This window comes from Pristiophorus japonicus, chromosome 1 (assembly GCF_044704955.1).
Source record: "Pristiophorus japonicus isolate sPriJap1 chromosome 1, sPriJap1.hap1, whole genome shotgun sequence".
In the NCBI taxonomy this organism is placed as follows: domain Eukaryota; kingdom Metazoa; phylum Chordata; class Chondrichthyes; family Pristiophoridae; genus Pristiophorus; species Pristiophorus japonicus.
The window spans coordinates 160,047,083-160,061,766 of record NC_091977.1 but is presented as its reverse complement, the minus strand read 5'-3'; the positions used below and the strand labels follow the sequence as shown (position 1 = coordinate 160,061,766).

At 45.0% G+C, this 14,684-nt stretch overlaps 1 protein-coding gene across 10 annotated transcripts in view; it reads left to right on the top strand.

Moving 5' to 3' along the window:
• ppip5k2 (diphosphoinositol pentakisphosphate kinase 2) overlaps window positions 1-14,684 on the top strand; it is a 247,870-nt gene that overhangs the window by 127,363 nt on the left and 105,823 nt on the right. For all 10 annotated transcript variants that reach the window (XM_070884183.1, XM_070884175.1, XM_070884197.1 and 7 more), the window contains one exon: window positions 13,947-14,054. In XM_070884183.1, the coding sequence (XP_070740284.1) occupies window positions 13,947-14,054 (108 nt within the window). The remainder of the gene's footprint in view (window positions 1-13,946; window positions 14,055-14,684) is intronic.

Below are 14,684 nucleotides of genomic sequence, written 5' to 3'. Positions count from 1 at the left end.
TTCACAGTAGAAGCATGAAAAACATCCCAATAGGGGGGTAATCAAGAGACTATAGGGAGGGAGGATATAATCATTATCACTAAAGAAGTAGTACTCTGTAAAATAATGGGACCAAAAGCAGACAAGTCCCCTGGACCTGATGGCTTGCATCTGAGGGTCCCAAAAGAAGTGGCTGCACAGATAGTGGATGCATTGATTGTTTTCTACCAATTCTGGGGAGTTCTCAGTGGACTGGAAAACTGCAAATGTAATGCCCCTATTTAAAAAAGGAGACGGACAAAAAGCAGGAAACTATAGACCGGTTAGCCTAACATCTGTCGTTGGGAAAATGCTGGAGTTCATTATTAAGGAAGCAGTAGCAGGACATTTGGAAAAGCATAATTTAATCAAGCAGAATCAGCATGCTTTTATGAAAGGGAAATCACGTTTGACAAATTTGCTGGAGTTCTTCGAGGATGTAACGAGCAGGGTGGATAAGGGGGAACCAGTGGATGTGGTGTATTTGGATTTCTAGGAGGGATTCGATAAATGGTCAAATGGCCAATCCTATTTCTTGTGTTCTTGTGAGATGCAAAGAGATCAGAGTTACCGGCTGGCTGCTCGGAGACCAGGGATTCCCATTGAAAACGTGGTTGATGCCAACGGTCAGAAACCCGAGGAATGGGACCCGGGAGCAACAGAATGAATGCCATATGACCACCACATGTGTCATCGAACAAGCCATTGGCATGCTGAAAATGCGTTTAAGGTATCTGGACAGACCTGGAAACACCCTTGAGTATGCACCAGCCAGGGTCTCCAGAACAACATTGCACAGCAGCGAGGTCTGGACCTGCAGGAGGAACAAAGTGCAGAGCACAGAGCCTCTTCGGACGATTACGAAGAAGAGGAGGAAGACGAGGAGGCGGAAAGTGATGCAGGCAATATACCACCATCAGCGCACTTTGCTGTCCGGAGACACATGAGTGAGAGTACTGGTATATTTTCACCCGATGGATAGAAAGCATTTGTTGAGGATGACTGAGGAATAGGCATGACATTACATAAGAATGAACGTGTTAGTGGTGGATGGATAGATAGATGGGGATGTGAGTAAGTGCATAGATAGAGAGGGCTGACAGTACCTGCAAGATAAGTTGCTGTGAGGAATGATATGCTGGAGTAGGCTTCGAAGGGAGAGTGAGGGGGTTAGGGTGATATGCACATCAGGATGCAAGGAAATGAGCTATTGCTCACGCCTTTCCTGCCTTGCTGAGATCATTGAATCACTTCCTTCATTGGATCCAGATCTTTTGCTATGGAGTCGAGACGGGCAAAGACTGCGCCCCACTTCAGCAATACTTCCCTGGATGTGCTGTATGGGGCTATAAGAACCCAGAGGGAGATACTCTTCTCCATTGACAAGGAAGAAGCCTGCAGCTGAAGGCATGGTTCGAGGTTGCCAAAGAGGCCAGCAGGGGGGGGGCGGGGGGACGAGAACATCTCTGCGCATTACAATCCAGCCCTCTAGCTCTCTGAATAATGGTAATGCCAGCTCTAAGATTTTCATTTTTAAGATTCGTTGAGCTACACTGTAATGTGTATATTGTAATGAAGCAAATGACGTGCTTTCAGTTATCCATAAAAACTGATTGTTTTTACAGTGTTGTAATTGAAATCCAGTTTGCATTCCATTATTAGCCTCTTGCCAAACTTAATACAACAGTTAAAATGGATAAACTAATAGTATAGTTAAATGAAGTCAAATTACTTAGCAAAATCATTATTCATTTAATTATTTTGCACTAATTTTGTTGTAACTGGTCTTACAAGTTTTAAGCTTACGATTTGAAAAAAGTGAAAACATTGAGTTTATGGGATTATACCAGGTTTCTGGTGCAGATTATCTGACTAACTTGATGGATCATCCTATGGTATTAAGTAACAGGCATCAAGCTTTCAATCTTTTAAACTATTTAAGACCAATGATGACCTCCACATTGGGAGATCTCCTATTCATAAAACCGACTGAACAACATGCAGATTATACTGTTTATTTTATTTGTATTTGATATGATTTAAGTCAGGTTACCTCCGTTTATTTACTAGTACATCTCCAGTAGTACTGCTGGTAAATGTCGCCAAAGAACTCACTTTTAGAGTGGAAGCAAGTCTGCCTCAATTTTGAGGGACTGCCAATGATGATGATGGATCAGACTCTTAACTCTGCCATAATTAGATGAGGAAAGACGGGAGGTGGCTCGAGTGAAGCATAAATGCTGGCATGACCTGTGTCTGTGTCGTATATCCTATGTCGTCCAATGTAATAATGCTGCTCTTAGCCAGTGCTCTGCCCTTGAAAGTATGCAGTACAGAGGTTGAGGCAGTACCACGGCATCTCTTTTCTTCAATTTGAATTGGAGATAGAAAAGTAAGGTGAGCTGTAAGATCTGGAACTGTTGCCCCGACTGGAACTGGTGTGTTCAGGTGCTGCTGCAGCATTGGCACAAGGATCAGGAAGCAGAAACTGGAGCTTGGGATGGAAAGGAGCAATGTATTGGGCAGGGTCAGGCTAGGATAGGGTAGTAGATTTAGGCCTGGTGCTGAGGTTGGAGCGTGAGCTGGGAGACCACAGAGGCTTGGGCTAGTGGGGTGGAGAGCAATGGGGCTGCAACACCTTAGGCTAGGGCAACCCCCATTGCTGAAAATCAGTGTAATTAGTGAAATCAGTGAAACTGATGAAAACATAGTCCTTTCTACAATAAATCGCTGTTAAATACCCCATTTAATGTTGGGTCTTGTTGGATTAGGTATAGCAGGGGTTTTAACAGTGTATTGACTGCTAAACAAACGTTACAGCCCTGAAAAACTCACTTCAGCTTTGTGATGTGTCAAATTTCTCCATTGTAATAATTAGTTTTTAAGAAACTTTCAAAAAAACATTTTTTTAAATTTTTTTTTAAGTTTATACATAATATTTCAGGTTCTACCTTATACTGATGTGAGAGCTCCAATCTTTGTTTTGTTCTCTGTAAAATGTTCAAAAATCGGGATATAAACAGGTTCTCATTTCCTGGTTCCCTGTCTGAGAATTCTGAAAAATGGTTAGTTGCTGAGACAGCTTGTTGACGTCCCAGCAGCTCGCACCAGAGAATCACCATTACACTGAACTAACTTGCGCGTCGAAAAAGGCAAACTTCCCGCTGTGGAAGCAACAAAGTAAAGGCTTTCACCACTGGCCTCAAAGAACACCTTTGCTTCGGCGCTGACCACAAATTACGTGCCAATACTGTTTCAGCTTTCAGCTCATCTTAGAATAGAGCTTTAAATTTACAATTTTAATTATAATTGTTCATTTTAGTGTTCGAGTGTCAGCCAGTGGCTTAGTTGGTAGCACTCATGCCTCTGAGTCCGAAGGTTGTGGGTTCAAGTCCCATTTGGGTTAAATGTACCGTTACTGGAAGTATCTGAGGTTTTTCTTTTCCCTGAAGAAAAGGGGCTCAATTTTCGCCACCATTCTGCGCCGCTTTTTTGGCGTCCGCTTTTTTTTTGAGCAAACTAAAAAGTGCAAGTTTCGCTAAAGTTTCTGCGCCATCTTACGGCCGATTTTTTCAGTTCCCGATTTTTTTTGATGTCACGGGGGGGCGGGGGTGCCGGCTGCCGGCAATATCAATTGTTGCAATTTCAGCGAGTTTGGCCAACTAGGATTTTTTCAAAAACGGCGCAGTGCACCGTTCTGAAAAACCTTATGAGGACTTAAAATCGGCGCAGAAATTCGAGTTCCACGGCCTGGGATAGCAGGGGTGGGGGACTTTTCGGCCTGGGATAGGAGTGGCAACGGGGGCGGGGGGGCCTTTAGGCCCGTGATAGGAGTGGCGGCGGGGAGCCATTCAGCCCGGGATAGGAGTGGCACTGGGGGCGGGGGGGGCGGCATTCAGCCCGGGATAGGAGTAGCACTGGCACCGGGGGGGGAGGAGCCATTCAGCCCGGGATAGGTGTGGCACCGGGGGCCATTCGGCCTGAGATAGGAGCGGCACCGGGGATGGGAGGGGGGGGCATTCGGCTCGGGATAGGAGCGGCATCAGCGCCTGGGGCGAGGGACCTTTCGGCCCGGGATAGAAGCGGCACCGAGGCTCTACAATTGCTTATGTCTTGCTGCATCTTGTATGTTTCACTTTGCAGCCTCAGCCCTTCAGTGTGTCCCTTGTTACCCTGGAAACCTCCGTTTTTCAGTGCAGACTTTAAGCTCCACCCACAGAGTTTAAGGTCTATGTGCGCTGCTCCAAAATGAAAGTTTATTCCAGCGAAACTTGCAACTTTTTTAAGCGCAGTTGGCCACTAAAAAATTGAACGTACCTCTACAATTGCGCCAACAATCGGCAATGTGTATTATGGGTTTAATTGTGAATTTTCGATTGTGCTGTTTTGGGTCCGGAACTGGGTTTTCAACCATGTGGTGGTGATGTGTTTTTGTGCCTTCATTATTGTGGATCTGTGATTATTTTAATTAAGAGCGCAAGTCTTACAGTCACTGCAGTCAGAGGCACACTTGGCAAATTGGCCTGTTCTTAAATTCTATCAAACTACAGAAACAAACATAATCCACAAAATATAAATTCTATTTTAATCTAAAACGAAAACCCTAAGCAATTGACCCATTTCCCACAAATCCATCTTCCACAATATCCAAAATTTACAAATTAGCAGTGTTTAAGGGTTTGCAATCCATTGTATGTCCTCCAATAATAAAGGAAACATTGAGGGAAAGAGGGCAAATATTTGGATACATTTGGAAAACAGTGTAACGATCCAACTGCAGTGGCCTCTGTTGTTTGCATTTGAAATCGCTTAAATATTTTGACATTTTTGCTCCAGCCCCAAAAGATACTTCTTTGAAATGTGGTGCAACCCATTCTGTAACTTAGAAATCATTTGATCTCATTCAATTTCCCACCAGATATCCCATCTCTTTTTTTTATTATTTGCTATATATTTCCTGCTAAATAATCCTGTTTTATTTTCTCTTTCACCTTATTCAGGTCCATCCAACACTCTTGCAGCAGACAATGACAACTCAGTAACAAATAATAGAACTTTCATTTATGTAGGCCCCGATTCTTGCCATGATTGTGCGCCGTTTTTTGCCGTCCAAACGTTTTTTGGCGTCAAATCCTCAGTTTCAAATTTTCGCCAACGTTTTACGCCGGCGCAGGCCATGTGCTCCAGTTAAAATACTTTTGCGCAGACACGAGTGAAAACGGGCTTGGGCACTGTTTTTCTGCAGTTCGGCGATTTTGGCCGTCCACAATTTTTTTCAGCACAGCGCGCATTACCAACAAGCCCCCCCCAAAAAAAACCTTCTGTGAACTTAAGGAAATCGGCTCACAAAAGGATATTGGGGACAGGCAAAAGAAGACAAAATAAAGTATAAATGCATGGATTTTATTGGACAGGGTAATTTGAAAATAACTCGGAAAGTAATTTCCGAGTTTTTGGAACGAGACAATTTAATAAACAAATGTATAAGTTTTCTGGTTAGGGTTAGGATGGTTCTTTTTCACCCAAATCGCGACTGTCCACCCCAGGCACGGGTAGGGGGAGTGCCGGCCCGGCAGGGTCGCCGGCTCGGCCAGACACAAACACCAGAGCCTGGGAGAATCACTGTAGTCAGCATCCGAAATGGAATGTTTTGTGCATAGGCACAGCAGCAAGCTAGAAATCACTATTTGTCACAGGTGACCCAAGAAAATCACTGTACAAACAAACAAATGCATGCGCAGATCAGGGTGTGGTCCGCTCTAGGGCGTCACCCAGCCTTGTGGAGCAGAGAGGAGAGGTATCAGTGATTTAAGTATTTATCTGCATAATAACAATAATAATGGGTGCCTGATATGATGAGGGCGTTGGCCATGCACATGCAGAAGTGACGAATAATTCAACGCCGATATCGGGGAGATAGATTGATGGGGAGGAGGCTTACCCTCAGTGAGTCCATAGGGAGAGGTGCTCATGCCTGAGTGAGGCAGACTGCGCTCGCAGGCTGCGATTCAGAAACGAGGTCATCACTGAGATCTGCCAACTAATCAGGGCAGATGTACGGCCAAGAAATGGAAGAACTGCCCTACCTGTAGAAGTAAAGATAACAGTGGCACTTGCGTTCTATGCCACGGGATCATTTCAAGCTTCAACTGGGGACGTATGCTCGATCTCACAGCATGCCACCTATTGCTGCATTCGCCAGGTGACTGCTGCACTGTATGCCAAAAGGGACCAGTTCATCACGTTCCCTATGACCATGCAGGCAATGAGAGACAGGGCTGTAGGGTTCTCCAGAATTGTTGGCTTCCCCAGGGTACAGGGTGCCGTTGACTGTACCCACATCGCCTTGAGAGCACCCTTGCAAGATTCCGAAGTTTACCACAACAGGAAAGGGTTCCACTCCCTAAATGTGCAGCTGGTGTGCAACGATCTGCAGTGGATCATGGCAGTGGATGCCAAATATCCCGGTAGCATCCATGATGCTTTCATCCTACATGAGAGCGTTATATCTGTGACGTTTCAGGAGCTGCCAGAAGGGCAGAGCTGGCTGCTCGAGGACAAAGGTTACGGGCTCGCCATCTTGCTTATGACCGCCCTACACAAACCCCACACTGAGGCAGATCGTCAGTATAGTATGTCCCACATAACGACACGGAGCATCATAGAGAGGACAATTGGCGTTTTAAAGCGATGTTTCCAATGCCTGGACCACAATGGAGGCTACCTGCAATACTCCCCTCACCATGTTGCTCAGTTCACTGTCGTGTGCTGCATGCTGCACAACTTGACCATCATGAGGGGACAGGTACTGGACATTGAAGATCCTCCTGAGGGGAGAAGGAGGGATGAGGATTAGGAGGAGGCTGACGAGGAGGAGGAGGACAAGGACCAGCAGCATTAGGAGGAATCACCTCAAGCCGCAGGGCAGCGGAGGAGGGTGGGGCGGCCAAGGGGACCTGTAGCCATTGCTAATCCATGAAAGTTTTTCTGCCTGAAGGCTAAACGGCGGCACATTACACCTGTTGCACTTTTAATAATGTTGTGTTGGTTTATGTTGATCTAATATATAATGCACAGATTCTTGTTAAATTAAAAGAATAGGTTTATTAAACATTTGTACTTAACTTTAATAAAACATTTTGTATCAAACTTTAAAATTTTCGATCAACATGTATCAAACTTTAAATTTCTCGCAAACTTTAACATTTTCAATTAACAAAACTTAAATATATCAAACTTTTCTATTAACAAAACAAATAACAGCAAGATACAACTATCTCTCCTCCCCTTATTCAACTACCACTGGCGCGTAGTGCCCCTCTTGCCTGCCCTGGTGCCTCTACCCTTAGCCCTTTCTGTTGGTGCAGCAGACTTCCTCGGCATCCCTGGTGAGCCCAAGGTTATATTTTTTTGTTTATCGTTGGTGAGGTTGGACAGGGCAGACCTAGTAGACACCTTTGTGGAAGGCCCGCGTTCGTCGTCTTCATCCTTTTCAAGCTGTGGATCATCCTGCGGCACAGTCCCTGAGGTTGGTCTGGGGATGATTTGAGTGGCAGCAGTTGATGCCGCCAATTGGTGTTGTTAAATGACAACCTGGGTGTGTTCCCTTATTGCAGCAGCTACCTGCAAATTTCCATCACATATGTCAGACAATTTCTCCAACAGTGCATCAAGTACATCCACCATTCCCTCCCTAATCTGTCTCGTCCTCCAGATAGTGTTGCGACTTCTCTTGACAGTCCCGCAATTTCTACCCTCACCTCACCCATGGTGTCCAGGAGCGACCTGGTTAGCTGCATACTCTCCCCACTCATCCTGATGAGCTGTACCATGTCCGCCTGCGCTTGTGGTTCAGCTATCCTTTCCACCCTTCTTCGCCGTCTCCCACCTATGCCTTGCTCCTCGGCCCTATTGGGCATCCCTCTCACAAGTGTGCATTGCTGGACCACACTGGGACACGCATCCTGATCCATAGACTCCACCGGTTGCAGGTCTAATATGACCATCTGATCAGTGGGGGGATCTTCATGCTGGCCTTCATCCAGATCGTCCTGCTCAAAATCAGGAAACAGCTCTGGACTCTCTTCTGGATGTCCTTCAGGTGCTACTTCTGCTTGTCCTTCTGCATCACCTTCTGCCTCTTCCTGACACGTAACTGCTGTAAAACATATTAAAAACATCCATTAAAGCCTAGCTATAGCCCATGCAGTATTTAGCCAACCCACAGTGCAAATTACAGAGCTTACCCGATCTCTTTGACCTGGGCCCAGCATCCACATTGGTGTTGGATCTTCTCCAGTGAGCTTTAATCCGATCAGAGATTCTTTGTTCCAGCTGGCTCAATTCCAGCTTACTTGGAGGACCTCTACCAGTACGATTCTTGTGGTTCCTGATCTTTGCATTCTTTAACTGTAAAGATGAAAATAGAACTTTTTAAGAGAGGGTCCTTTTGTGTGGTGACCACACACACACACATTTACAAATGTCATTGCAGTGCATACTTTAACTAATTGTCCTAGGTCCTGCCACTTTTTCAGCTGCCCACTGATTCTCAGGGTGATGGCTACTACATCGTACTCTACAGCAACATCATCCCAACGTTGAGCCATTATAGCACGTTTTACTTTTTTTCGCTTTTCCCGGAGTTTCCAGCAGATCCCATTTCCTCTCAATGGGATACCCAGGGATACCACTTCGTGTGGGATAAATCGAACGGCCCTTCCTTATCCTCCTCCAAATTCCTCTTCCATTTCCCTCTCAACCATGTTTTGCAGGTTTTTAATGCTCAAAATTTCAGAAAGATCCAGCCAGCATGATCCGATCACAAAAGGAAATATGATCCGATCACAAAGGTCTCTTTAAAAATGTCTGATCCAGACCAGGAAGTTTCTTTTTTTGCGCATGCCCAGCCAGTTTTTAGCACGGACTTGGAGCTCCCCCCCCCCCCCCCCCCCCCCCCCAGCAGACAACTTTGGAGAGAGTGGCGCCAAATTCAAATATTTGTTTGGCGAAAGTCCCGATGTTTTTTTTCTGCCGCGGACGCACCAAAAAAAAATCGTATATTAACATGCGCGGGCGCCAAAAATGCAGCAAGTGGAAAATAGTGGTCTTATTACTTTATGACAAAATGTCTCAAAGTGCTTCACATAATGACTTGAATCACAGTCTCATCATCATTGACAGTCCTTTGGAATCGAGGAAGACTTGCTTCCACTCTTAAAATGAGTTCTTAGGTGGCTGAACAGTCCAATACAAGAACCAGAGTCTCTGTCACAGGTGGGACAGATAGTCATTGAGGGAAGGGGTGGGTGGGACAGATTTGCCGCATGCTCTTTCCGCTGCCTGCGCTTGATTTCTGCATGCTCTTGGCGATGAGACTCGAAGTACTTCCTCCACTTAGGGCAGTCTTTGGCCAGGGACTCCCAGGTGTCAATGGGGATGTTGCACTTTATCAGGGAGGCTTTGAGGGTGTTCTTGTAACGTTTCCTCTGCCCACCTTTGGCTCGTTTGCCATGAAGGAGTTCCGAGTAGAGCGTTTGCTTTGGGAGTCTGGCATGCGAACAATGTGGCCTGCCCAGCAGAGCTGATCAAGTGTGGTCAGTGCTTTAGTGCTGGAGATGTTGGCCTGGTCGTGAACACTAATGTTGGTGCGTCTGTCCTCCCAAGGGAGGATCTTGTGGAGACATCGTTGGTGGTATTTTTCCAGCGACTTGGGGTGTCTACTGTACATGTCTCTGAGCCATTCAGGAGGGCGGGTATTACTACAGCCCTGTAGACCATGAGCTTGGTGGTAGTTTTGAGGGCCTGGTCTTCAAACACTCTTTTCCTCAGACAGCCAAAGGCTGAAATACAGTCTATCATATAGGCAGTTGAGGGATTGTATTTCATGACTCTGGTGTCTTTTTTTGTACATTGAAAAGATAGCTGCTTAATAATAACCTAGTGGAGATTAATAGTTGCCACATAGATCAACATAGATCACTTGGGTTCGGTCATTACCAGCGGCAACGTCCTTCATTTGAAAGGACAGCTCCTCAAATTGAAGGCCATTGTGCAATCTGTTATCGTGTAATGTTTTGAAGTGGCAAATGTTTTTTTTTAAAAACAATTTAAAAAAAAATTCTATCTCACTGCGAGTTTTCACCATAACTCCTGATTCCTGCTAACAGTATTATATTCTTAAGTTGAAAACTGACATGAAATGGCATTGCTCAGGATTGAGAAACCAGCCACTGATGCTTATAAATTTATAAGCAATCATGAATCAAAAGAAATTGTGAATTATGATTTTATAAAATGAATAAGTATGCTAGCTCAGCAAATAGGGCAAGCTTATGACAGTAGAATTCCAGCCACATCAGATACAATATTGCACAGAGAGCTAAGGTTGGTTGAGGGGAAAAGCTAATTTTGCTAAGTTAATTTGGCCGTAGTGGACTGGAAACAGCTACTTGTGGGTAAATCAGTGTCGGAACAGTGGGAGGCATTCAAGGAGGAGATCCGGAAAGCTCAGGCCAAACATGTGTCTTTAAAGAAAAAGGCTGGGAAAAATAATTCTGGAGCTCCCTGGATGTCGAGAGACTTACAGGGGAGGATTAAGGAAAAAAGGGACGCTTATGTCATATACCAACGGCTAAATACTATAGAATCTTTAAAGGAATATAGAAAGTTAAGAGGCAAGATTAAAAAGGATATTGGGAAAGCTAAGAGAGAGCACAAGAAATTCTTGGCCAGTAAAATTAAGGAAAATCCTAAGATGTTCTATAAATAGATTAAGAGTAAGAGGGTAACTAAAGAAAGGGTAGGGCGTATTAGAGACCATGAAGCTAATCTTTGTGTGGAGGCGGAAGATGTTGGTAAGGTTCTTAACGAATACTTTGCATCTGTTTTCACAAAGGAAAGGGGCAATGCAGATACCTCTATCGAGGAGGAGTGTGATATTCTGGATGAAATAAATATAGTGAGAGGAAGTATTAAGAAGGTCCCACATGGGAGACTGGTCACGAAGGTTAAAGCCCATGGGATACAGGGCAAAGTGTCAAGTTGGATCCAAAATTGGCTTGGAGGTAGGAAGCAAAGGGTAATGATTGATGGATGTTTTTGTGACAAGAAGGATGTTTCCTGTGGGGTTCTGCAGGGCTCAATACTGGGTCCCTTGCTTTTTGTGGTATATATCAACGATTTAGATTTGAATATAGGGAGTATGATTAAGAAGTTTGCAGACGACACTAAAATTGGCTGTGTGGTTGATAATGAAGAGGAAAGTCATGGGCTGCAGGAGGTTATCAATCTACTGGTCAAGTGGGCAGAGCAGTGGCAAATGGAATTTAATTCAGAGAAGTGTGAGGTGATGCACTTTGGGAGGGCGAATAAGGCAAGGGTGTACACATTAAGCGATAGGCCACTTAATAGTGTAGATGAACAAAGGGACCTTGGAGTGCTTGTCCACAGATCCCTGAAAGTAGCTGGCCAGGTGGATAAGGTGGTTAAGAAGGCATACGGAATGTTTGCCTTTATTGGTCGAGTCATAAACTATAAGAGGAGAGAGGTTATGCTTAAATTGTATACTACTTTGGTTAGGCCACAGCTGGAGTACTGCGTGCAGTTCTGTTCACCGTATTATAGGAAGGGTGTGATTGCACTAGAGAAGGTGCAGAGGAAATTTACTAGGATGCTGCCTGGAATGGAGAATCTTAGTTATGAGGACAAGCTGGGTTTGTTCTCATTGGAACAGAGGAGGTTGAGAGGAGACCTCATTGAGGTGTACAAAATATTGAGGGGCCTGGACATAGTGGATAGTACGGGCCTATTTCCATTTGTAGAGGGGTCTATTACGAAGGGGCATAGTTTTAAGATGGTTGGTGGAAGGTTTAGAGGGGATTTGGGGGGGGAGGGGCTTCTTTACGCAGAGGGTTGGAATCTGGAACTCGCTGCCTGGAAGAGTGGTGGATGCAGAAACCCTCACCACTTTTAAGAGATGGTTGGGTGGGCACTTAAAGTGGCGTAATCTGCAGGGTTATGGACCTAGAGCTGGTAATTGGGATTAGACTGGATGACCTTTTGTTGGACGGCGCAGATATAATGGTAAGTACTGCAAAGAATCGAATACGGCCAGGGTGATCTCTTGGACTAGTTTCGATCGCCTGGATGGGTCGGAGAGGAATTTTCCCAGATTTTTTTCTCCCTAAATTGGCCTGGGTTTTTATCTGGTTTTTGCCTCTCCCAGGAGATCACATATCTCCAGTTGGGGTGGAATGTAGAATGTTTTAGTATAAGGGGTGTCGCAGTTGTGTGAGGCGGACTGGTTGGGCTGGGTGCTCTTTGCCTTTCCGTCATTGTTCATAGGTTTATATGTAACCTTTAGGGCTGCTGACCAAGGGCCGTGCGGCTCTCCTTCTGCGCTGTAAATTTCTACGTTTCTATTACAAGGTCAGAACACAGAAACAGGCCTTCAAGGTGTGGCTATGCTGATAAAGGGCCGAAATTGCCCCCCTGCCTGAAACGGGGTGCACGCACCCCATTTCTATGATTTTTACTGCCATGGCGGTTGAGGTCGAAGTTGCCTCTTCAGCGAAATTCCGCTTTGTTTTTTTTCACTCTGATCCGGAAGTTGCTCTTAATGGCGGCGAATATGCGGCTGTGACAACACTAAAGGGGCGCAAGTTGGGGAGGTTGCGGAGTGACCACCGCGAATACGTTATCAAGGCGCCGCATCACCACGGCTCTCCCCTTCACTTAAAAGGGACAGCCTGTGCATTCTTTAAACTTTGGTCCACTGGGACACTAGGGAGGGTTTTGGCCGGGCCAGCGGCCTGGCACCCAAGAGGGGCCTAATTGTCAGGCGACATGACAGTCAGCCGACAAAAAAAAATGGCGGCAGCGGCAGTGCGTCCTCCCCTTTAAGGGCAGCCATGCTGCCATTACGGAAGGCCTCAGCCTCACTGGACCGTCGCGAAAAAGCTTGTTTTGGCACTGCCGGGTGGGCTGAAGATTTTCACAGCGGAATTTTGCCGTCCGGTGGGTAGATCGGCGGTGCGCACTGTAATGATGCACTTAGCATGGATTGGCAGCAGCGGAGCGATAGGGGGGCGGGAAGCGAGTCACCGCCGGGATAATACAGAAGCGGAATTTTGATAATGGCGGTCATTACACGAAAAGTCGGCGGCCATTGCACTCCACAATGTGGCCACCGCTTTCCGGTGTTAAGAGGCCTTAAGGAAAGGGTCAGTTTCGGCCTTGCTGTCTATTGAAAGGGCAACGAGATATTCAGACAGAGATAAGGAAGAAACTTACCTCATCAAGCTGGGAGGGGGCGGCCATAGATACTTATTGCTCCGTAAATGGACAATTGAATCGGTAAAAATGATTGACGCAAGGTATCCACCGGCCCACCGAAATAAGGTATATAAAGGGGCAACCAAAAGCCAGAAATAGGCAGATGGCGAAGGGGGAGAGTTTCCCCTGGGGTGGGCCTCATGCTGGCTTCGGCCTAACACCTCCACCAGCTCGGGATCCATTCCGAGGCCACCGTTCTGCCTCAACGTCCGTCCGTTCTGGGGCTGTCAATCGCTCTCTGTTATGGGTTATATGTCTACTATATCTTAATTGCTTGTTGTATCTGATTATATTTCAACCTGCTGCTCCTTAATAATAGTCCTTACAACTTCTAAGACCCTTTGGGTAATCTTTTTGTGACCTGTGATCCAAATCTTACAAATTGTTCTCGTGTTATTGTTGATAAGCTTTGGATGTGGTCAAAAAAGTTAAATACTATATGTATTTACTATTTGTGGGTCACATATTCTGTTAAATGTCATTCATTGTTTGTGTACAAGAATTGCATTAATGGAATGGGCTAAACCATAGAATCTCGTGGATAAATAAAATGCTTTTTAAAATAATGTGATTTTACTCTGCTTTACTTTCAGGAGGTCAAAGATGAGCAGTGGAAAAGGGCAATGGGCTATCTAAACTATGCCAGTGAACTCAATTATATGACGCAGATTGTTATCATGTTGTATGAGGACCCAAACAAGGTACATTTTCTGCATTTTACTTTTATTATTTTCTGTGCTACATATTACATCCAAATGAAGCTTTCAAAAATTAAACTGATTGGAGTTCAAATTATAAATTACTTTAGTGTTTTTTTAAAAAACATAATGCAGAAGCTTGAATGATAAATCGACATTAATTCCTTTTCGTGAAAGGGTCTCTAAATACCCACATGCTAACTTTGTGTTTCCTGTTCGAAGATACCTAAATCTCTCTGAACACCAACATTTAATTCACCATTTTTTTTTAAATTCTGCTTTTCTATTCTTTCTACTAAAGTGAGTAACCTCTCATTTCCCCACATTATACTCCATCTGCCACTGTATTGCCCACACACTTAACGTGTCTATATCCCTTTGCAGGCTCTTTGTGCCCTCCTTACAGCTTATTTTCCCACTTAGCTTTATATCGTCAGCAAACTTGGATATATTACACTCGGTCCCGTCATCTAAGTCATTGATATAGATTGTAAATAGCTGAGGCCCAAGCACTAATCCTTGCAGTACTCCACTAGTTACATTTGCCAGCCTGAAAATGACCCGTTTATTCCTACTCTCTGTTTTCTGTCCGTTAACCAATCATCTAGCCATGCAAATATATTATCCCCAACC